Genomic DNA, 25,081 nt, shown 5'->3' on the forward strand with positions numbered 1-25,081 from the left:
TGTTTGCATTTGCTTAGGGTTTTGTTGTTGTTGTATTGTTTTGTTGTGTGTTTTTTTTTTTACTTGTTGCATTCAAGAACGTTACCTTATAGTATTTGACATTGCTATCTCCAGAACCCACCCAGAGATCATAAATCCCTAATTCCTAACAGTCTGTAGTTGGAGGGTAGTTTGGGCCACTAAGTAGTTCCGTATAGCTGGAGGGCTGGGTTGAGAATCAAAAGATAAGAGTTTGTCATTAGCCTGGCGGACTTGAATGTCTTTGCTCTTCCTTTCTCATCTATCAAAGGAACCATCTGTTAGATAAGAGTTTCTTACAGGTCCTGCAGGTTTAGAACTGTGCTAATTTCTGAGAAGTCAAGAATCCTGGACCCAAATGCTGAGAGGTTATCGAGGGAGTACGTTGCCTTTTCGGCATTTAGCCCTGTTCCAAGGTTCCTGTCAGTTGTTTCCTTTTCCTGGAGTGATTCAGGTTGTCTTTTTCGTTCCGGTAGATGTTTGACTGGATCACACACAACAAGGGCCTGTTTCTGAACAGCTACACTGAGATTGGGACCAGCCACCCTCACGCAATGGAGCTTCAGACGCAGCACAACCACTTTGCTATGAACTGTATGGTAAGACTGTCGGGATAGTAGTATCCTGTAAGGGAAGGGATTTTAAGGAATGGGACACACACACACACACACACACACACACACACACACATCACATCCCAGCACGCAACCAGGAGGCCATGTGGGCCTTCAGAGTTTCTGATGTGATGGTAGCAGCTGACCTCCAAATGTGGGGAGTTCTCAGTGCTAGCAGTGTCTAAGTAGCTTGTTTTCAGTTTTTAACAAACAAAAATGAAAGCAAGCTAAGCAACCAACCAGTGAAACTTGTACCAGCTACGTCGCCAATTCACCATGGATAGTTTTGATGCCCATTCCTGTGCTCCGCCCCTTGGGAACTGTAGGCTACTGGCTGCCACCGTGTTCCCTTACCTGTGCCAGAAGTAATGGGGATGTGGAGAAGGTACCCTGTGCAAACCAGCACTCTGTGAGCACAGTGTTTCAGGACATAAAAGTGATGCAGGAAACTGTAATGGGCTCGAGGGGCAATGAGTACCCACAGAGAGTCCCACAGCAGAGCCGTCCACATGGACAGCTCTCATCAGGATTCTAGCAGAGGGCATCTGCTTGAACCGTTCCCCTTTAAGGGGACAGAGAAAGCAAAAATGAGCAAATGTCATCACCTGGCACTAGAGCAAGAGCATGCGTATGTGAAGGAGAGGCACTGTTTTTGGCTTAAAGGACACTAGTTATAAGCATTAATGCCTTCAGGAGTCAGGGAGGCCAGTTCCCTGCCGACCGTGGCCTTGACTGGCTGTCACAAGCTCACAAAGTGTCCCCTCTCCCTGCCACTGCCAACCCCCCTCTGTTAGCTGATTTTAGCTTACACACACCGCCCAGGAAAGTACCTCAGAGGCTGCATGCAGTCTGTGGCTTGCTGAGCCCAGGCGTAGGCGACTCCTCCTAGTTAGGTTTGGGTCAGAAATGAGTGAAAGACTGTACAGGGGAAGAATGGACAAGTTCTTAGAGGGGCTTCAGATGACATAACAACCCCAAGACTCTTGCAGAGGTCTGGGTGCCAGGCCGTGGGAGACTGGCCCACAGGACCAGTTTGGGAAGGGAAGGGAAATGCAGAGGAGTTTGGACAGGGAAGGTAGTGAGATGTAGGGCAAGACTGGGAGGAGGCAAAGTTGTGTCTGTGATTTTGGGGACTAGAGAGAGCACAGTGTTCTGATGCATCACAAGTGTCATAAATATGTGAATCCCATGGCTTGGGCTTAGTTGAAGGTGTGTATCCCCACCCTGGCCTTGGCTGTAACGGGGCCTCAAAGAAGATCGGAGATGGAAAAGGAAATATCATAGCAAAAACTTGTTTTGCAAAAAGTGCATTCTTTTTAATCCTCGCTCCCTTATTTTTGCAGGGCCCTGGTGGACCTGAGATAGGAACCTCAGCAGAGTAGAAAGGCTCAATTGAGAACTTGAACAGAGCATTGTCCTGTGCCCCAATTCATATTCCTTGGAGAAAGTGCATCCATTTACAGAATATTTTCAGTTGGCACCAGAAAGATGACCTGGGTTTATGGAGAAAGGAGAGCTTGTTTTCACACAAATGGTCTTGGGTGGCTGCGGACATAGCGGTTTCTGGGTCCTAGTTAGAAGCGGAACGGTTGGGGTCCTGCCGTTCTGGGTAACTGCGCGTCAGGCGGCTGGCCATCTGGACCCTTGTCAGGCCCAGGAGCCAGGAAGTGAGTAATGGAGTATTTGTGTGCACACACTTGTGCTTTTGATTGCTCTGGCCTGACAAGGTGCCTTTCAGCCCGTTGACTTGTAATTTTGCAGAAATGGAAGCCAACACTCTCAGAGCCCAGGGACATCCAGACAGCGAATAGGTATACCATTCTACACCAGGTGACTCTGCCGTTAGCATCACTTCTATGTGAACAGGCCTTGTTTCAGGAAACGCTGTCCGTGTGTTTTCAAGGAAGCCTCCTGTTTGCCTTCCCCTGAGGAGCCCTCTCTCTCTGCCCCTTCCCCAGAATGTGTATGTCAACATAAACCGGATCATGTCGGTGGCCAATCGCTTGGTGGAGTCCGGCCACTACGCCTCCCAGCAGATCAAGCAGATCGCCAACCAGCTGGAGCAGGAGTGGAAGGCGTTCGCCGCGGCACTGGACGAGCGCAGCACCCTGCTGGACATGTCCTCCATCTTCCACCAGAAGGCCGAGAAGGTCAGTGCCCGCCCGAGGTGGGACCTCGTGCTGCCTCCCCGGTACCTCCCTGCTGCGGCCAGATCCTTGGGGGCTCCGTGGGGCACCCAGTCCCCGGAGCTCTGCAGACGGTCAGCTGGCTTCCCCCTTGCTCTGCAGCCTGAGGCAGGTGGTTTAGTCTCCCGTTTCTTAGTTCCTCACTGTAACGTGGAAATAAAACTAGACCTGAGAGGAGTTTTATCGTGTAAATGAGATCATTCACATTAGGTGCCCTGCAGAGTGCCTGGTGTACGGTGGGTACTAGCAAGCGGTAGCCGCTGTTCTTTGCCCCTCTCCTCCCTCTCCTCCCTCTCTTCCCCCTCCTCCTCCTCTTCCCCCTCCTGCAAGATTCTAATTAGGGTGCTGTGGCAGCAGGTAGCAGAATGTCTGGCTGTCAGAGTTAAACAGGGCTTTGCTTTCCTCCCCAAACAGGAAGTGACAAAGCATAGGCAGTTCTAGCCAGACGCCAATGCCAGGGCTGGGCTGCTCGACCTCCCATGCATGCTCCCAGCCCCAGCCCTCCACTGGCAGTGAGTGTCGTCACCACTTTTATCAGGGAAGCATTTCTCTCAGGAGATCCCTCCGCCCCAGTGCTTTCCGTAGTCCAGGACTGGGTGTGGGGAGGTTGGGAGGGGGACCCAGCTTCTTAGCCCCCCGCTGTAGGCAGGCCCTGCCAGCAAGGACTGGGTGACGTGGCTTGGGGGCAGGCAGCTTTCAGTGTCGGTCAGATTTTTAAATGATTTGCGTGGATTCTGACACATTGGTTGCTGTGCTCTTGGAAATACTACCTGATGTAAGAGGTAACCTGTAAGATGTGTCTGTAGCACTCCCCACACCTCCACCATCCTCTTCGCAACAAACTGGCTTGAACAAGCACACGGTGGAGGCAGCAGAAGGAAAGCGGTGCGTTCCTGACCGGGACGTCAGCGTGGAAGGTGAACTTCCTTCGCAGGAAGAGCATAGGAACCTGTGGCTACCGGGAAGGCACATGGGAAGAGGCAAATGGTTGCCTCATTATTATTATTTTTTAATATATTTTATTGATTTTTTACAGAGAGGAAGGGAGAAGGATAGAGAGTTAGAAACATCAATCAGCTGCCTCCTGCACAACCCTACCGGGGATGTGCCAGCAACCAAGGTACATGCCCTTGACCAGAATCTAACCTGGGACCTTTCAGTCCACAGGCCAAAGCTGTATACACTATGCCAAACCGGTTTTTGGCGGTTGCCTTATTTTTAAAGGAAAGATACTGATAGAGCTTTTTTTGGGAAAACTATATTTATAGGGATTTGCACTGATGATTCTAAGAAGGAAATACTCTCTTTAATCTAGAAGTGGTCTTTGTTGAGGAATGAAATCAGTTGAGGTAAAACCGAGGCCCCAGCTTGCCTGGCTTTGGGCAGGGCAGCTAGAATGTTGCACAAGACACTCATTAGCAGTGATCTCAACCGTAAAGACCTTTAACATGTGAAGCAAGAGAGGAAACAGTGGAAAAAACCTTGATCGCCTCATGTAAAAGCCAAGCTGTGAAAAGGAACTTTCAGGTTTTAGTAGGAAGTATTTTTCTGCTTATTAATATGCATTTAACTGGTTTTATGACTAAATGATAAGTAAAAGCCCCTCCCCACAAAAAGTAGCTATTCTAAAGTAATAGGAATCCCCCTCAGGATCCAATAGCAGTGTCTGCAGAACTCTGAACCATTCCGGTCCCGTCATCGTGCTATGTAGCCGTGCTATTCACTGGGCATCACTGCGGGTGGGCAGGCGAGCTGTGTGCTGCCCTCCCACGAGTCAGCTGGAGTGGGAACCTAGCATGAGGTGCAGCAGCCCCCTGGAACTGGGGCTGGGGTTGTAGATTGGTGGTGGGTGCCCAGAAAGGTATGTCAAGAGCTATGAGTAAATTGGAAGCAGCACAAGCCGTGCAGGTGAATGGCAGGTAGACCGAAGCATGGTGACGCAAAGGAAAATCTCTTTCATAGACATGGTGGGACTCAGACTTGTAAATACACCCAGAAGGTTACTTGCTGCTCTGACCTGCCTGAGAATAATCTAGAAGAGCGAGTGCCATGGGGCATTTCCTCTGCAACGTTTTATTATTAAACCTTTCATCCTGTAGCACAGTTGAAAGAGCCTGGGGTGTTTTTACTTGGATAAAACGAGTGGCTGTGAGTTAGGGATTTGAAGGAAACGAAACTAGATGAATATATATTGGACAGAATTTTTTGATATTGTGCTTGAACAATAGCAACGCTTGGGCTCTCCATGCAGATCCAGTGGCCCGAGAAGAAGTCAAATCCGAGCGTAGGGACAGAGTGTCTGGTGAGGCAGTGAGGATGAACCTTCCGACTGATGCCCTCAGAAAGTGTTTCCTTACTCTCAAGCGAAATGCATTGTGTATCTTCCTCTTCACTGAGTAACAGTATGATCCTTGAGATTCTGATGCGGAGAAGAAGGTCGCATTTACTAACATACGTTTCCTCCTCCCAGGAGACCAGTTACAGGACTAGGCCAGCTTTGTCCCTTCTTTTTAAATGCTTTACCTTCCAGTTATGCTGAAGCTGTTTTCCTAACCACAGTAGGGAAAGGACCAGAAACTTGGATGTCACAGGTTAGGGGTCCATCATAGCCACCTCTCTGAACGCCATCAGACTTCTCATTAAGAATTTCAATCTTTTCAGGGGAAGGTAGGGCTCAAATATTCGACCCTGTGTGAGTGGTCTAATGACAGGAAGTGGCCTTCCCTCTCGGGACAGAGCTGCCAGGGAGGGACACGTGTGCGCTGAGCTCCCCGCCTGGCTCCTTCCTGTCTCTGTGGTTGCTCTGGTGTTAGTATTTGCTTGTGGGTTCCTGAACATGAACCTGGAGGCTAAAACTAGAAAAGAATGACATTTTGTAGGTGTTCTGCTTTCCGAAGGTGCCTGGGCCACTCCGTCTCATGTCCTCACCTCCAGGGACAGGCCAAGTCAGGGTATCGGTTTGTGTGGGGACATGACCTCTCTGTCAGACTTTCGCCAGCAGATGGCGCTGAGGGCTCCAGTCTTCACTTTCTGGTCATGTGGTACAGCCACTGGACAGCCCCTTCCTATTAAAAGCTCCCAAGACAAATGTTATTAGAATTGCGTTTTTGTAATATAAAGAAATAAAGTGACTTGGTTTCACTACACCTTAAAATCTCCCATTTTTACTACTAAGTAATATGATCTCGAGCCTCACTGTCCATTATGTAGCTCAGTCAGCGCCTGTGGCTACTGGAGTTCCCTCACATTCACTCACATATATTAACAAAGTAATCTGAAAGCTGAATGACATGGAATCCACTTCCTTAGTCACAGGATGCACAGTGTACATGCTCAGGAGCACATGGGCTTGTGGCTACTTTTACTGGGCAGAGCAGGTTACATGGCCGTTACTGCCGAAACGCCTGTTAGTGCTGATGGCGGCTGACCTTCCCAGGGACCGGTGAGTCTGATCACCTTATTTATCTGTGTCTTTAAGGGCCACTGACCTTAATAGCCAAAAAGGAACTAACAGCCAGTTTTTGCATGGCTTTTTAAAATTCACAGCTCTTTAACACAAAGCCTCATTTCCTCATTAAGTCAGGCCAGTGAAGTGCATGAGGCTGCTGTCTTTGTCTTTATGTTCTATTTGGGGAGTGACTTGCCTGTGGTCTTTCATTAGGGCCATGAAAATCTTTTAGTTCCTGAGATGACAGCACACAGTTTCAGAAACAAGCTCTTACAAGTTATATTATAGAAGGAGCCCGGCAGGTGTTGCTCAGTGCTTGAATGTTGACCTATGAACAAGGAGGTCACGGTTGGATTCCCGGTCAGGGCGCATGCCCAGGTTGGGTCTCCATCCCCAGTAGGAGGCATGCAGGAAGCAGCTGATCAATGGTTCTCTCGTCATTGATGTTTCTATCTCTCTTTCCCTCTCTCTCCCTTTCTGAAATCAATAAATATATACTTTTTTTAAAAAAGGAAAAAAATTATAGTTGTTGTCTGGCTAATTTTATCATTAGTCTGGGTTGAAATCCAGAGGAAAATAATACTGCTTCAGTATTCCCTATTGAGTTTCTAAGGTCAGAAATACACATCTAATTGTTCCCATTATAATGTTTTACTTTAGTAAAAGCATACACATAATTCTTGGCTTGTAGTAAAACAAAAACAGAATTCTCATGGAGTAGAAGGAACTGGAGTAAATAAATCTGTGTGTGTGTATATTACAGAAATGTATTCATGAAATAGTATTCAGGGGTCTGATACTTAGAGGCTTACTGGCCTATTTTGGTTCAAACGGAACCTGCCTCCTCCAGTAGCGCAAGGAGCCGCCAGAACGGGCCTCACGGAGGCAAGTGCCCCCTCTGTCCTGTGGTCCCCCTGGGCCAGATGGAAGCCCCTCTCCCTCAAGGGTGCTGGGAGAAGGGAGTGTGCTGGCTAAGACTCAGGGAGCAGAAATGATCAAATAAAGCTTAAGGTATTGTTTTCCAGAAATGAAAACAGAAAATGAGGAAATCAGAGATAAGAACTCTGAAGTTGGAAGCCCTATATATTTTACATATGAATATAAAAGTCCACCTAATTTTCCCAAAGAGAACGTTCTCTTAAATGAATATTTTAAAACTTTCTAGTTGGGGGATTTCTGTCCCTTTGTCTCCTGCACTGGGCTAGCCACCTGCTCAGTGTCCACTCCCTCCTGGGTGGTTGGGGCAATTCATCAGCTGTGAGGACCCAGCCCCAGGGTGAGAGTAGGGTGCAATTCACTAGCTGACAGGACCCAGCCCTGAGGGGTGACGGAGGCAAAACCACAGGACAGAGGGGGCACTTGCCTCCGTGAGGCCTGTTCTGGCGGCTCCTTGCGCTCGACTGGAGGAGGCAGGTTCAGTTTGAACCAAAATAGGCCAGTGAGCCTCTAGGTACCATACATCTGAATACTATTTCATGAACATATTTCTGTAATATACACACACAGCTTCTCCCAGTGGGAGACCCCACTCAGCAGATGGAGATTCATGGATTCAATGCGTATGGAAATCAATCTGCTAATTAATGACCCAAGCTCATCCTTTAAAGCTTATGTATTACTCACTCTTCCCTCACCTGCTTGCCTCAGTGTTGCAAACCAGCGGACTCAAGCTCCTTTCATCAGGACCCCGCCACACTTTTAGGAAAAGTCATCGTTCTGCTGCCATCAGAATCCTGGCCTGAAGCCGGCTCCTGGTTTGAATTCAGGGAGCAGCATTGCATTCTCTCACACTCTCCTGTTTACCCTCCGTCTAGCCAGATGCTGGGTGTTCACACATTTTGGTCTCTTGAGCATTTAAAGCATCAGATTCTGAACTGGCTGTTCTGATCTCGCTGGAGCCCAGAACTCAACTCCTGTGGTCCTTCATGATGGGTAGGGCTCTGTTCTAGACTGGTCCTCCGGTGTGTGTGTGTGTGTTGGGGGGGGGGGGGGGGATGGTTGTGGTGAAATATAGCAGAATAGTCAGAGAAGTTTTTAAACAACAGGCAAGCTACCCATGGGCATAATTCACATGATCATTTTTACAGGTGTCTAAACGGTTCTGTTCTGTAGATACCTGTTGAACTTTGGCACTAGACTTGACCCCGACATACTTTTTCTCTGTGGAAGACCTGCTGACACTCTCCTCCTTGGCTCCCTGAACAGGATTGCTCTTGGGTGGCACCCTGGTTCAGACCTTCGGGTGACGAGCCTTTCAGAAAGCATTCAGGGCATAGGGCTTACCCATTGGAGCGTAGGGGTGCCATCATACCAGTAAAAGACAAACGTTATGCTTGTTCCAAAGTCCCTGCCAAACCATGGCCGAGTCTGTTTCTGTCATTGGGATAGCTTAACCAGGGAGGTTAGACGTGCAGAATCCTTCCACACGGCTCCCACATGGCCGGCCAGCCTTTCCTGTGCATTAGCACCTGGCCACGTCTTCTCGGGTTTGTGTAATCAAGCACCCTCTCACAGTACGTTAAGAAATTATCAGTAGCTCTAGCCAGTTTGGCTCAGTGGACAGAGCGTCCACCTGCGGGTGGAAGGGTCCAGGTTCATTTCCGGTCAGGAGCACATGCCTGGGTTGTGGGCTTGATCCCTGGTAGGGGGCGTACAGGAGACAGCCAATCGATGATTCTCTCTCATCGATTCTCTCTCTCCCTGTCCCTTCCTCTCTGAAATCAACAAAAATATTTTTAAAAAATTATAAGTAAACTACTTTTACTATAGGCATATAAACTCTTGAATGTTTCTCTTTATTGGTTGCTTCAAAATTAGAGTTGACTGTATTTCAGTAGTCATTTGGATACACTGACATACTAGTCTGACATTTCTGCTTACTGTGAAGTATTATATACCTAAAACCGTTCCTGTTACATCGGAAGTGTTTTAGCTTCTTAGGAATATGCTGTAACTCTGCGTTGTTTGGGGCGTGCTATAGTGGCCCGTGTACAGCAACCATTAATTTGTGACTTGACCTGGTTATTTGTTAATGATGCTGGTTAACCTCAGTCAACTCATAATTGAAAAAGGTTTATGATAACTTAATAATTGATGTTAAATGCAATAATCAAAGAGGAGAGAGTGAAATGGAGATCAGGAATAGTTAGACTCATTCACCCTGACCTATTTTGACATTTATAGAACACACACCCCAGAAATGCTTAAAAATATGCCCAATGAGTCATGCCTGCATCAATGCAGAGGGGAGCGGTGTAAAGTAAGCTATAACACTTCCATCGCCTGGAGGATGGAGGCAGGCACCCCGCAGCGGGGTGATGAGGTGCTCCCTGTGTGTGTGTTGGTTCAGTCATGTTTGAAGCCATCAGAAACCACCTCCTGTACCATGACACTTAATGCCGTATCATTACTCTCAAGTCCTAAGATTTGCACGCAGATATTTTTCTGAGCCAAGACAGTAATGGTAAAAGGATTTTTATAAACAGTGTTATTTGGATGACTTATCTACTTTAAGTTTCTAAAAAGTCATAAGTGCTTGGGAGGGCAGGTCAGTTACCCCATGTTAACAGTCACCGTCGGCCTCCCTGGTGAGCGGCGAGGCAGTGTAAACGAGGGGAAGCCTAGGGAAATGAGTCCATGTCTCCTTGGTTTAACTGAGTTAGCATCCCTAATTGGGCCTTCTGCCGCTTGCCTTTGACACTCAGCGAGATGCATGCTGATAGGATCTCCCTAGGACACTTGGCAGCGATTTCTCAGCTATTGATGAATCCTGGGGAAGTGGGGGTGCCCGAGAAAAAAGCTGAGGAGAGGCGGAGTGGCAGTCAGCAGCCTGGCTCTGCAGCCTTTGGCTGACACTCTTGTTTAACTTGCAGAGTGGGAGAGGCTGGCGCCCTCGGCCCACCCTTAGGTTCCGGGCACAGCCTAGGAGTTGGAGGCCTTCTCTCGGCCTTCTTTTAATCCCGTGTGTATTTGCTTTTGAAAAGATAGGAAAATGGGCCTGTGCTCTTTCTGATGTTAGGTAAATGATTTCAGATATTTCACCATTAGCATTTTAAAATTTTTATTTTTTAATTACAGCTTACATTCAGTATTATTTTGTATTAGGCAATCAAAGTGCTCCCCCCCCGAGATTTCAAGTACCCACTGGCACCATACATAGTTATCACACGATTATTGACTGTATTCCCTGTGCTGTACTGGACATCCCCATGACTGTTGTGTAACTACCAATTTGTAAATTTTTATCTCTTTACCTTATTCACCTATTCCGCAATACCCTCCCTCCCCCCTTTCCCCCCATAGCCATCTGTCTGTTTCAGTTTTATCTTGTTTATTTTGCTCTTTAGATTTCTTATATAAGTGAAAACATACGATATTTATCTGACTGATTTCACATACCATAATACCCTCATATCCTCTTGGTTCATACTCTCTCAAATGGTAAGATATCATTCTTTTTTGCGTGTCCAGTATTCCCTTGTATATACAGGGTGGGGCAAAAATAGGCTTATAGTTATGATACATGAAACCCAGAGTTTATTCTTGAAGTAGTATTTATAATTATTGTATTATTTTTCTGTATGAGCAACTTTAAACCTACTTTTGCCCACCCTCTATGTACCACAGCTTTTTTATCTGCTTTACTATTGATGGCCACTTCGGCTGCTTCCCTATAACGTGGCAATTAATACAGGGGTACATATATTCTTTGGAATTATATATATACCCAGAAGTGGAAGGGCTGGGTCATAGGCAGTTCCATTTTTAATTTTTTGAGGAACCTTCACACTGTTTTTCATGGTGATGGCACCAATTTGCATTCCCACCAACTGTGCACGAGGGGTCCCTTTTCTCCACTTCCTCACCAACACTTGTTTGTTGATCTATCGATGGTAGCCATTCTGACAAGTATGAGGTGATATATGTTGTGGTTTTAATTTGCATTTCTCTGATGATTAGTGATGTTGAGCATCTTTCCCTATGTCTATTGGCCAACTGTGTATCCTCTTTGGAGAAATGTCTATTCAGGTCCTCTTCCGTCTTTTATTGGGATTTTTTTTTTAAGCTGTTGAGTTGTATGAGGTCTTTATATATTTTGGATATTTACTCCCTCTCGAATGTGTCATTGGTGAGTATCTTCTCCCGTTCAGTAGGTTTTCTTTTTGATTTGTTGATGGCTTCCCTTGCTGTGCAAAGCCTTTTCAGTTTGGTGTAGTCCTGTTCGTTTAACTTTTGTTTGTTTGTTTCTTTGACCTGAAGAGATATATCAGGAAAAAAAATGTTGCCAAGAGAGACGTCAGGGATTGGCTGCCTGTGCTTTCTTTTAGGAGTTTTCCAGTTTTGAGTCTTACATTTAACGCCTTGAATCCATTTTGAGTTTATTCTTGTATGAGGTATAAGGGGGTAAAGACAGTTAGTTGTTCAGTTAGTAGTGTTGGGAAAATTGGACAGATAGATGCAAAATAATGAAACATGAGCAATTGAGTGAAAGAGGAAAGCAGGAGGGCTGGCTGGCTCCGGGAGAGTTGCACCGCCATCCTGCCGAGGCTGGAGGCTGGCCCAGCAGGGCTGTTAGAAATGTGAAGTTAGCGTTGGAGTGGGAAAAGAGCGGCATGCCCAAAATGGTGATGCAGGGCGGCGCTGCTCCGGGTGCATCCTAGACCTGGCCCCGGAGGCACCCGAGGCCAACATTTCGGTTCCAGCTCTGCCAGAACCTAACCCCGGGGTGGGTGCTAGGGATCCCGTTTGAGAGCTCATAGCAGAGCCATGGAGATTCAACCAGGTTCTTAGAATGCCTCTCCTACCCTTATACCATGTTAAAAAATAGCCACTTCTGACTATACATCGCCATTGACAGATGCCATCTTTTTTTTTTTTCTTTCCAAGTACATGAGCAACGTGGACTCGTGGTGTAAGGCCTGCGGAGAGGTGGACCTGCCCTCGGAGCTGCAGGACCTGGAGGACGCCATCCACCACCACCAGGGCATCTACGAGCACATCACCCTGGCGTATTCAGAGGTAGGCGGCTTCTCTGCTACGTTTACAGAGTACCGTTATTTCTGTGTCATAGCATGAAAGCTAGGAAAAAAGGAAGTTTGGGCTAGCCTAAAAAAAACAAACAACTTTTGATTTTTGAGAGAAATGTCAATTTTATTGTAACTTTTACATTTGTGTAGGGGGCGAACGCTAGTAAGGAAAAGAGGGTGGTGATGGTTGGCAGTGAGCAAACTTTTCTCAATTTGTGGGTGTCCTTTAGAGGCTTAGGCCTTCATCTGCTAACGTCTCTGAAATCCTGGTCTTGTCTCCATGTATTCAGGAAATACGTATTTGCATGCTCTTCAGTCTGGTCAAACTCCAGTTAGTCTCCCTAAATGAACTTTCTAGAAAAGAGCAAACCCAACGCAGCCTCCTGCTCTGCCTTGCAAAGCACACACTATTTTTCTCAAATACGCAAAGCTGCTCGCCGTTGTAGAAATCTCAGGGTAGTGTTTTCTTTGTTATTTTAGGGTAAATATTTCATGTAATTACCCTGGTTTATTTCTGCCACCTTCCTCTGTGTCCGGCTTTGTTGTAAGGACTTTATATATTACTGCTCACAAGTCTGGAGCACGTACTGTATTATCCCTGCTCTGACAAATGAGGAAACTGAGGCTCAGCGAGAAAGTGACAGATCAAGAGCTGTGGGAGGTGGAGCCGGATCGTGAGCCCTGACAGGCCGGCTTCACCTTCTCAGCTGCCTCTGTCATGTCATGTTAGGTGAAGTGATGATGGCAACTACAGACGTGTCAAGGCATGTCACTTGTGGATTGTTTTTTTTTAAAAAATGTTTTTATTGATTTCAGAGAGTGGAAGGGAGAGGAAGAGAGCTATAGAAACATCAATGATGAGAGAGAATCATTAATTTTCTGCCTCCTGTACCCCCCCTCCCTCCCCTACTGGGGATTGAGCCTGCAACACAGGTAAGTGCCTTGACTGGGAATCAAACCATGACCTCCTGGTGCACGGGGCAATGCTCAACCACTGAGCCACACTGTCTGGGCAGAGGGCTGGGCACAGAGTAGATGTTTAAACCCAAGTCTTCCTTGATGTGAACCACATCCACTGTGAAAGTTGTGGGAAGAAGCTGGCCTTTTGTTTTGAGTCTGGCACTTCCTGCTTCCCCCAGAGGCTGGCGCTCTCCTGTCCTAGGCCCAAGTCCCTGGCCCCCCAAGAGCCTAAGGGTGTTTGCTTTGGAATGTGGTCTAACCTCCTTCCCCTGGAAGGTGATATCTACCTGCTTGTTTCTCTTGCTCTCTTGGTGCCTAACAAGATCTCTTTATCTCTCAGCACTATTTCACGCTGTCCATGGAATTAAGAATAGTTACCGCTATATATATATATATATATATATATATATGTATATATATATATATATATGCTTCTGAACTTTACATCCAGGGTTTATTAGCTAGTTTGATTATCTAGTTTATTAGGAACTACATCATAAGGGATAGCCTTTTTATAGTAAAAATGAGAATTGAACAGATCTGTAATTTTGTATTGCACTGATTCCTGAAGATTTTGTGTCAGATGCAGTAAGTTCTTTCCCGCGTGTATCGTCTGATTTCGACCTGTGACATAGAAAGTGAATGGCCTGTTAGCCGCCGTGGAAGGGGGTCTTCCAAGGAGCTGGTTTTGATTCCCGTGATCGGTTCCTGCCTCTGTGGGGCTGAGGAGCTCACACCCAAGGGGGCCGGGTTGGCAGGAGCCGGGCTCAGCCTTTGCCTACGTGACCTCCTCACAGTCAGCGTGACCCGACCACGGCATGCTCCGGCCCAGCTGCCAGTTCAGCCTGCCTGTTGCCCTGGGTACTGCTAGCAAAGCACAGTGTTTTCTCACTGTGACCACCGCATTCTGTGAAAAAGGGCATCCTGACATGGGAACTGTATTTACCTGTGGTGCAGACTTATTAGCTTTCACGTTGGCACTAATAATTCAATAGCAAGTAAACAGCTTCCCAAGCTGGGGTCTTAAACCACAGATTTTAGTCCAAATACTTGTTTGCAACTGCCCTATACACTCCAGGAGACAGTCATTTGAACCAGGTAGATGGAAAGACTCTCTCTCTCTCTAAAATAAATAAAAATATATTTTAAAAAAGAGAAAAAATCGTCCTCTTAAGCAATTTGAAGAGATATACTGATATAACAGTATCTGTTCCTCATCAGCCTTCTTGGGGCCTCCGCCCACATCCTCCGGTGACTCCTGCCGTGTTGGTGGCCACTGTGGTGGCTGTCTGACAAGGGCACATATTTCCATCACTCCTTCTTAAAAGATGAAATAGAGAAGGGTCGGAGACCAGGATGCCAGGACACAGGCTTTATTCAAGAGAAGAGTACCACTGCTGGCTGCTTCCAGAGAGAGAGGGAGCGCGCAGGTACAAGCACTTTTTAAGGGGAGGATAAGGGATGGGGCTTAGGGCACTCAGCACATGCTGATTGGTGGTTTCATGTAAGGCCTATGATTAGGGACCAAGGGACTTAGGAATCAGGGGCTTAGGGTATTTGGCAGGAGCTGATTGGTGGTTCAGTGCTCAGGAATGTCCGGCTGCTGGTGGAGTTTACATCTGTCCATCAGCTGGAGGAAGGGAGGGTCTATCACTTATGTATTCACTAGGTCAGTGTTTCCCAACCTTCTCTCATGATGAGAATCACCTGGTGGAGTTGTTAAAACACAGATTCCTGAATCCCAACTAAGAAGTGCTAAACTAGAATTTTTGGGAACATATAGGTAAAATTGCATACCTAACTTAGTGCTCTCAGAGCACTAAGTTAGGTATACAATTTTACCTATATGTTCCCAAAAATTCTAGTTTAGCACTTCTTAGTTGGGATTCAGGAATCTGTGTTTTAACAACTCCACCAGGTGATTCTCATCATGAGAGAAGGTTGGGAAACACTGCACTAGGTGGCCTTTTCTGCATAAGGAAGAACTTTATTCTCAGTCACTCATTCATTCATTCGGTATGGATTTATAAAATCTTTTTATGTTCAATGGGCTATAATCCAATACTCTGTTTTGATGCCTAAATTGTCCACATTTGGCTAACCAGGAGTCCCTTTTTTGTGTGTTTTTGATACATCCTTATTATTTGAGCATTACTTTCTGGTATACCAAGATGGTCCCCAACTCATCTTGGCCTTTCTCTGCATCATCCCTGAGGTCAACCACTTCACCAAGAAGCTCTGGTTACTGTGCTGTTGTGTGGTATTTAGAAACTAAGATCTGGGTGCATGAGAGGGCTTGTCTACCTGTGGGAGTCAGTGTTTCTAGGCCCTCTGAGCAGTCAGAGTCAGGAAAAATATGTTAATATTCATCCATCAGTCCATCCATCCATCCGTCCATCTGTCCATCCATCCTTCCATCCATCCATCCATCCATCCATCCATCCATTCATCCGTCCTTCCATCCACCCATACACATCCACAACTACTGCCGCATCTACCTGTGTCTATCTCTATAAACTGCATGTGTTTTTACTGGTGCTTCCATTTCTGATCCAATCTCAGCGTTCTCTCCAGCTTTCCCCATCTGTTTATACATTCCTCCCAGGCAGCAACGAAACCGGCTCCCTCCGTGTATGAACTCATTTGTTTACTCAGTGCATTTGCTCAACTTCCCAGCCTTTCTGCCTGGCCTCTGTGAGCCCCTCACCCTGCCCACCCACTTCCTCAGAACGCCTGGCACCCTGTCCTCCATGCCAGGAGGGGAGGGGAAGAAAGCTGGGAAGGAAGGCTGACATACTTTTTAAGTGTTTTTGTTTTTGTTTTTTCTTTCCTAAATTTGTGGTTTTCTAACGTGGGTGTTCTGGTTAAAAGTGCAGTTTCACATAATACACCCCCCCTTCCCCACGAATCTCCATGTTCAGTGGGCTCTTTTAGTGATTCCGCGACTGATGCAGATGCTTCACAGACCGCACATTGAGCCGGCCTTCCCTGGTGGGTCTGCTCAGGGGACGTCCGTCCTCGGAAAGCTTTCTTCGCCTGCTTATGGGCACAGGGTCATTAAGAGTAGAAATTTTACCAGCAAGCCTTGCTTTCCCTTTTTCTTTTCTCTTGTCCTCTCCCTCCAACCGTGTCTATAGTTGTCAGTATCTGACAATAATAAGTTTGCAGTGGGAAACCCCACCACTCCCCCCTCCCCGGCTTCGGACACAAACGCCTGCCTTTTTGTGTTTTAATTAGACCCGTCCCACGTTGTTCCCATTTGTGTTTTAGCAACAGGAGCATACCCGTGCCTGGTAAACACCCCTTGCTGCAGCTCGCCAGGTTTGGGCTCATGTGTGATGGAGCTGACCACAGGAGAGTGAAGCCATGGAAACGTCTGGGCTAAGCTGTAGTTTTAGAAACAGCATAGAGAGTGGTTATTTTTAACGTTTTATTTTAAGCAGGCAAACTCATCAACTACTTCCTCAGCAAACTGAATCCATACAAATGACTAGCTCATACGCCCACGCCATGCTGGAACCTGAACATCAAGCATCGCGATTGTGAGGTGAGACTGTGCGGACCGAGCCCACGCACCTGCCGAAGGTCCCGGCTGCAGTGCGGCCGGCGTTCCTGGCGGAGAAAGGATTCGCCACATTCAGGCCCGCACTGATCCAGTGTACTCCAGGGTTTATTGTAGTTTCTGCATCACTTTCCCCGATTTAACAAATATGCTGACCTATCGCACACTTCAGCAGGCTTCCTGGGAATGGCTGCTTTGCTGCCTGCAAAGCTGGTCGAGCTCCTCTTTGAAGGCGCTGGGTACATGGGTGACGTTGTGATGTGTGCTATTGGCCTGGGAAGAACACAGACAGTAAAGAGAGTCCTCTGGCTAGCACCCTTGCCGCGATCATGTGTCCGCGGTGTGTGGAAGCTCATCTGCCCTGCTCCAGAGGAATGCCAGGAGGCTGTTGGTTCTGAGCCTCTTTAAGCATTGCGGCAGTGCTGGAGGTGTCCGGGTGCTGCCGTCAACGCTTGGCAGCGCATCTGAGCCAGCGGGCCACGCAGCAGTCTCCCTCCTTCCCCCACATCAGCATGCAAGGGCTTGAAATGCAGGAGCGGAAAAGGTCAAGCCCACGCGGCATCTACAGAACACACGTGTTCTCTGCGTGAATCTGACTTACTAACTGGTCTACCCCAGCAGTTTCTGGTCTCGGTCTTGTTTTAGTTTTTCCTTTCTGCTAATCCCAGGCAGAGGTGTCAGAGTCAAACACAGTTAGATCGGCCTGGTTTTGAGTGAGAAACTAATAATGTAAAAGTAATAGGACAGCCCTCCACACTCTGATGTGTAAGAACTCACCGGGGAAAGAACCGTCTCAGAGGGGGGCCGAGAGCTCTGAAGGGGAGCAGGCTGCCTTCCCTCCCTCAGACGGCCTTCCCGGGGCTGGGAGAAGACCTGGCACAGGAGACCTTCCGGAAGGCCTGTGCTAGTGCTAGGAGCTTCTTCCTGTAGCCCTGTTACGACGGGTTTGACCTCCTTACACAAAGGCAACGTGTGCCCCTGTTTGGCTGAGGAGTGTCACTCTTAGCTACAAAATAAGCCTGAGAGTCACATGCCGACATCCTCATAACTCTTCGCTGCTCTGCTAAAACCGTTCTGAAGAATATTTACATAAGAGATTGAAAGGTTAGTGGTGGCTGTGAAAGCATTTCCAGGCTTAGCACGGAGGTCTGTGCTCCGCAGGCCACAGCAAGCCAGCCCTGCAAGAGAATCAAAACAGGTGATGCTGGTTTGGCCAACGCACATGGTGCAATTCATCTCATGAACGTTTGAAGGACCGCTGTTTCTTTACGACAGGCTTTGTCCAGTTATTTCCAACCATGCCTTTATGTGATTTGTGTATTTTGCCTATCTGGGTTATATCTGTGGAAGAATATTTCCTACACTTTTATGTATATATTTTTAAATTTATTTCAGAGAGAGGAAGGGAAAGGGAGTGAGGGGAGAGAGAGAGAGAGAGAGAGAGAGAGAGAGAGAGAAAGAAACGTCAGTGATGAGAGAGAGAATCATTGATTGGCTACTTCCTGCACGCCCCTCCTGGGGATTGAGTCCACAACCTGGGCTTGTGCCATGATCAGGAATCGAACCCTGACCTCCTGGTTCATAGGTTGATGCTCAACCACTGAGCCACACTGGCCATGCCATTTCCTACACTTTTAGATCTAGAACACCACATTTGGACCTGACTGACCTATCATAGGTCATAGTTGGTCTTTGGGTGGTGTTTTGCAAACTTAAGCAATAATCTGCAAGTACTGTTCTCTTAGCTCAGAGCAACATTCTTACTTTGTGCGAGTGAAGAATATCCTCCCAGAGAGTCTTAGCTCCAGTCTGACTTAATGGGAAATGTATTGATCCAAGGACCAGAAATAAGGATAGGAAGTCTCTGTGAGGTTTGGTGACTGTTTTTAGGGTGACATATAGAAATTCAAGCAAGAAATGTTTGAATTCTTCAAAAGGTACGGTTGTGATTAAAAGTAAATATTCAATAACCAGACTTTTGTTCTATGTTTTTAACAGTTAAGTTTCCACTTAAATATAAGGAACAAACATACCTTGATATATAATAGTAAACTTTAATCCCTTTCGCTTTAGTTAGTATAATACTTCCATTTTCTTAAGTCAATTAGGTATTCGAGCATATTAGTTCATCCTATATAATAAAGGGGTAATATGCAAATTGATCCTCATGCCCTCACAAGACCAAAAAGCAGCACTCAATCTTCTGTAATTTTTGAACAGATCAAAGTGGCTCATTGTTTGAGGTTCAGCCTATGACCAGCCTCTGACCAAGCTGGCAAGGGGGGTTAGTGAGGGATGACCAAACAACTGAACAAGCAGGCTGAGTGGGGTGACCAGCCAGCAGGGGGCTTAGTGAGGGACAACCAAACGACTGAACAGCAGGCTGTGTGGGAAGACCAGGTCGGCAGGGTGGTTCAGTTGGGAGCGACCAGGTTGGCAGTGGGGGGGAGTTGGGGGTGACCAGGCTGGCAGGAAGGGGCAGTTAGGGGCAACCAGGCCAGCAGGGGATAGTTAAGGTGACCAGGCTGGCAGGAGGGGTAGTTAGGGGAGACCAGGCTGGTGTGTGTGGGGGGGTGAAGTTGGGGGCGACCAGGGCAGCTGTGGAGGGGGGGGGGGCAGAAATTTCTTGTGAGCCTTCAGGGTCTCGATTGTCTTCAGCTCAAAATAATTCACATGCCAAATGGCACATCCCGGGGAGACCTGTTCTGAACCCCTTCAATTCCAGCTCACATTAAAAGGCCTGTTATTTTTCTCCAATTTGTACTATGCTTTTAAAATATATATATATTTTTATTGATTCCAGAGAGGAAGAGAGAGAGAGAGGGAGGGATAGAAACATCAATGATGAGGAGGGATCATTGATCAGCTGCCTGTTCACCAGGCCTCTAGTATCTATAAAATGTTAATCTTTGTAAAATGTAACTTCTGTGGCCATTCAGGCCCCAAGCACTGTGTTCAACACAGAGCAGAACCTCAAACAATGAGCCACTTTGATCTGTTCAAAAATTACAGAAGATTGAGTGCTGCTTTTTGATAATAAAGATTGATTTTCTTTTCTGCAGCTACTGTTCCTTTGGGCGATAGGATTTGACTGCCTAAAGGCTGGAAACTCATTTTTAGACAAGAGGTTTAACTTAAGCTAATTAATTCATCTGGTTCTCTAGTTAAGAAATCAAAACTGTATCACATACCACAAACTTAGATGTGTTATTTGTTTTAGTACTTGAATTGTATATGAATATTTTGGCTTCTATATACTTTTCAATCTCTTCTTTCAATAATTTTCCGGTTATTCTGTACCATTTTAAAATCTCTTTCTATAAAATAGGACATTAGTCTTCATAAAATTCTAGCATTTCCCCCCTACATACTACTATTGTTCTTACAAAAACAAAGATATTTTGCTAAATATATGGAATCCTTTATGTGCTTGAAGAAAACCTTTTAAGTCGACAAATCTATGGAATAAAATAGGATTGCTTCTGAAAGGTTTTGGGGGAAATGCGGTACCTGAGCGTGCCTTCGGCGTTGCAGGCTGTCTGGTCCTAGTGCATGCAGATGTGTTTTGTTGCCCAGAGTCTTTCCTGCTACTTCTGCTGCCATCTCTGCCACTGAGTGACAGCCAGCAGTGGCACCAAGAGACACTTTAACCCCTGCTTCAGAATTCCCAGAAAGCAGAGCTTTGTTTACTGAGTTGTTTTATGTTTAGGTGTTTGTGTGTTTCACACTCAGCCATTCCTCACCACCCCTCCTCCATGAGAAGCCTGGTTTTTTCAATCCAGTAATAGTGTCTGCTCTCGAGCTGTTAAAAGAACCCTCACAACCACAGTCATTGGAATATTCTTGCTCAGATTACTCTTTCCCTCTCAGTGGTAGAATATGAATGGTGTCACATGGATATCTTTGGAGACTTGCTAAGGGCATCTTGTACTGCTGGTTTAAGATCCAAAGCAATGACTTAAGATAGAGGTTTGCCTTCTGCCTATGTTAGGGGTGTCTAACTCAATCAGAGAAGGGGCCAAAATCTAAAATCCAGCCTAAATCGCGGGCTGAATGGTTTACTGAACAGTCATAAACTGACAATGTCATAAACTGACAGCGGAGTGCAGTGATGACAGCGCAGTGCGGGCCACATTGCAAGGCCCGGCGGGCTGGATTTGGCCCGCGGGCCTTCTGTTTGACACATGTGGCCTATGTAGAAGTCCCAAGGTTGGCATTCCAGGGCTATTAGTAAGAGGCTCTCTGGACCCGTTTATCTTTTTGTTTTGCTCTTTTAACAAGTTTGCCGCCATCCTTAAGGTTACCTCAAGGTCCTGAATAGCTGCTGAAGCTCCAGGCATCTCCACCAAGTTCTTGGCATCGGGGAGAACGAAGAAGTGGAATGAGCATGCTTAGCCTCCTATTCAGCATTTTTCTGGGAGTCCCATTCAGCATGCTTACTTCTGTACATTGGCCACTTCTGTAATCCAGGCTGGGAAGTAAAGTTTATAGCTGGGGCATTGCTGTACTTGAGTAGGGTTTGGCTATGGAGGAAGTAACTTTGAGGAACCAGCTGTCAGTTTCTGCCACACCTTCTGATCGATGTCCATCTGACATGTTCACCAAAGCATGTTTAACAAAAAGATTGTGATGCCTGCTGAAATAAGTGTATGGCTAGTAATCTAGCTTTCACAAAGTTTACATATGTTCACATATGTAAGTTACATACATGCTATAGTATAAGTTAGAGACAAAAGAAAGGTGATGTATAATAAAATGTGTTTCAGTCTATAAATGCCTAAGTACATGAAATAATAGAAGAGAGAAAAATGAGATATTCATGCTCTGGCCATAAATATAAAGCCATCATGAATATGGCAACTGCAGATGCAGACTCATCATGAGTTAGGTTTGGTGATTCAGATACTGAGACTTCTGTTATTCTGCTGATATTTTGAAATAGTAAGCAGCTCTTGTAAAGTTCCAAAGAAAAGCAAGCACTGCCTTGCTTTGATTCACATGGTAATTGCATTCCCAGAAAAATAAGGGAATGTTAGAGTAGGCAAGACAAAGAAAAGATGTAACTTCATGTTTATATGTTAAACCAGAAGCCCGGTGCACGAAATTTGTGCACAGGTGTGATCAAAGCACGAGCATCTGGCATGGAAGGGCAGGTCCCAGCTGACCTCTGGGCCCTGGGCAGCACCTGGACCTCCAGGCTCTTGTGAGCCCCCTTCCACTGGAGTCACTGGGCCCCCGCCTGGCTCCCTTAGCACCCGGGAGCTGGGAGTGGCCCCCCACTGCCACTGCTGGTCGCTTTCTGTGGGGTGATCGAGACCCGCTGGTATCCATCTTGGCCTGATGCCACCCACTCACCTCTACCATCCTGCTGTGGTCCTGCTCTCATCAGAGCCCATCGGGGCCGGCAGCATCTCCACTGCCTCCCACTGCCAGCACCACACTGCCAGCACCACATCACCTACACCCACCATGTTCAATGCCGCCCCCTGGTGGTCAGCTCACGTCATAGCGAGTGGTCAAACTCCTGCTCGAACTCCCAGTCGAGGGGACAATTTGCATATTAGGCTTTTAATATATAGGATAGCACCTAGCTCAGGTAATTACTAAAAGCAGGACACTTCATGTTGAAATGACCCTTGCTGTCCCTGCTTTGGAAGTCGCACATTTTCACTGTTTTGCTTTTGCACATGCCTGACCCTACTAGTGGTTCAGTTGGTTCTTTTCCTACCTGTTTTCTTTGGTTACCTCAGCGTGGCTTGTTTTTGCTTAAGAGTTGCCATCTTGATGTATTAGATCAATTTTAATCTATGATGGGCAGCCTTCATAAGCCACAGTCAGCACTTCCAACGAAGACCTCAAAATCTGGTATGAAGGAAAAAAAGTTACATTCCAACATGATTTACCATTTTTTTAAGATTAAAAGAAGAGATTAGAAAATCCACTTGCCTGCAGGATTGGGTTGCTAGAGGCTCCCTGTGTTAGCCGGTCCCATTCATCCACCCCTTCTCTGCCCCAAGGGCTTGCTCTTGCACCCTGCTGTGCTGTAGCCAGGCGCTGCTGCTCCCCACCACAGAGACCCAAAATTCAGAGGTGTCTGAGCTGCAAGGGCTCCGAGATGAAGCCTGACTTAAGAAGCCCCCTGAGTCACACAGCCGCTGCTCTACGAGTCCTTTTGCTGTCTGATCGGGCATGTTTTTCTTCTATGACATCTGGCTTGGCTTAATCAGTCCTCAGTCTTGAGACTCACTTAAAAATGAAAAACACATCATGCTTTCCTTTTCATATTCTGCCCTCGTCTTTCCTTACTTCTTCGGTTAGTCTGAATGCTTTTCATTTCATTGTATTTCCATAGTTCACTGTGCTAAGCTGGTGACATTTTAATTAACATCACTTTTTAAAGTCAATGAACCAGGTTAAATGGCATTTTTAACATTTCTCTTTATTTCGTGAAGTAAAACTGCTATCCAACTATTTTAGAAAGTTTATTATGTACATATTCCTTGCTTAGTGTCAAATTATTGATTTAAAAAAACAACAACAGGTTTCAAGATTCAACATTAACATTTTCTCGATTGTGATTGTTTTTCTCTCTAATAATCACTACGTTTAAATGTTAATTTGAGGATATTCCAGCAGTGCGATTTTATATCTGTTGACGTACGTCACAAGGCAAAATACTGCGTGTGTTCATAAAGAACAGCGTCTGCAATGTTTTCTGAACAGGTGCTCTTTTCACTCGGCGATTTGCCACATTTGGTTTTGCAGTGTCATCGATAGCTGATGGGGTTGTTCTCATCTCAGTTTGTTCATTATGAGATATGCCTTTGAGTAACACCGTGGCTCACGTTTGTGTGGGAGCGTGTGTACGCATCGATGCGTGCACACCCGCATCGAGGCCGGCCTGCAGCGCGGCCGGGGCAAACCGCACACCCCGAGCGTCCCCGGTGCTCATCGCTGTCTGTTCCGGGCAGGTGAGCCAGGACGGGAAGTCGCTGCTCGACAAGCTCCAGCGGCCGCTGACTCCCGGCAGCTCCGATTCCCTGACGGCCTCCGCCAACTACTCCAAGGCCGTGCACCACGTGCTCGATGTCATCCACGAGGTGCTGCACCACCAGCGGCAGCTGGAGAACATCTGGCAGCACCGCAAGGTGCGGCTCCACCAGCGGCTGCAGCTGTGCGTCTTCCAGCAGGACGTCCAGCAGGTGAGTTGCTCGGCGTGCCTCCTCGAAGGGGCTGATCGTGCTGAACCGAGAATTAGGGGTGTGGGTCCTGGTACTGGGCTCCGTGCTGATGGAGTGAGTAGGAGATAATGATGGGAGAAAACCAAACACACAGGCACACACACGCAGCTCCTGTTTTCAGCCGCTAACTCCCCACGTGTGCGCGGAGCATGTGAGAGGTTGGGCATTCATGGAGACTCTGGAGTTTTGTTTTGTTCTTGAGACAGGGCATTCACAGTTAGTTATTTGTGAGAACAACGCTAGGTGCTCTCACCAGGTGTCGTGACAGTGTGAGGTTTCTCTGCTCTTCCTCTGCTTCAGCTCTCAGCCAGGCACACTTTCTCATCCAGTGGCCTGTGGGGCACGGTAGGTGCTTAATCAGTGGCCGCCTCATGAATGAAAAGTGGACGTTTGTGACTCTTCATTTCTAAGCAGTTGATATCTCCTTTGATGTTGTTATAAAAATAAGAGTAAGCCCAGTCCCTATACTGTTTATCTCCGTAGTATGGAATAAGGAAGGCTGTCCTGCTACCTGGGTTTTGAGGATTAAAACAATGGGGGAGCGTATAAAATATGACTTAGCTTTAGTGATAAATAACATACTAGTTGTGTCCTTGCTCTAAAATGGAGGGTGTGAATGAGGTGTCAACGCAGGGCTGAGGAATTCTGGGGGGTGCAGGGGAGCCCAGGCATCCAGGGGAGTTGGCAGGAAGCCAGGGTGATAGACCCAACCAGCTCCCCCTGGGCGTCAGGGAGCCGGCTGTGCTCAGACTTGCAGGAGCTCAGATTTCACTCTCCCTGCGGATCACCTGGAGGTGAGTGGGTTTCCTCCCGATGGGCTGAGAGTGCGGAGACCGCGCTGTGTTCTCTGAACACCGATTCTCCACGGCACTCAGCACCCTTCCTCACACGACAGGACTGGACCTGGGTGAGTTCACAGTTCTTGGTGCTGTGCTGTGATTTTTACTTTTCGCACCCTGTGCTTTGCTTCTCCTTACGGTGTCTGAGCTCTCTGGAGTCCCGCATGCACAGTGCCTCCGGAATCAT

The 25,081-nt window shown here is 46.9% G+C and overlaps 1 protein-coding gene across 6 annotated transcripts in view; it reads left to right on the plus strand.

The window, feature by feature from the left end:
- Positions 1 to 25,081, plus strand: part of TRIO (trio Rho guanine nucleotide exchange factor) — a 749,917-nt gene that overhangs the window by 112,198 nt on the left and 612,638 nt on the right. For all 6 annotated transcript variants that reach the window (XM_084881643.1, XM_084881642.1, XM_084881641.1 and 3 more), the window contains exons 6-9: positions 495 to 617; positions 2,591 to 2,782; positions 12,153 to 12,284; positions 23,786 to 24,016. In XM_084881643.1, coding sequence (XP_084737769.1) covers positions 495 to 617; positions 2,591 to 2,782; positions 12,153 to 12,284; positions 23,786 to 24,016 — 678 coding nt within the window. The remainder of the gene's footprint in view (positions 1 to 494; positions 618 to 2,590; positions 2,783 to 12,152; positions 12,285 to 23,785; positions 24,017 to 25,081) is intronic.

The sequence above is a fragment of the Pipistrellus hanaki genome (genome assembly GCF_964339955.1).
Source record: "Pipistrellus hanaki genome assembly, chromosome: 4".
Taxonomy (NCBI): domain Eukaryota; kingdom Metazoa; phylum Chordata; class Mammalia; order Chiroptera; family Vespertilionidae; genus Pipistrellus; species Pipistrellus hanaki.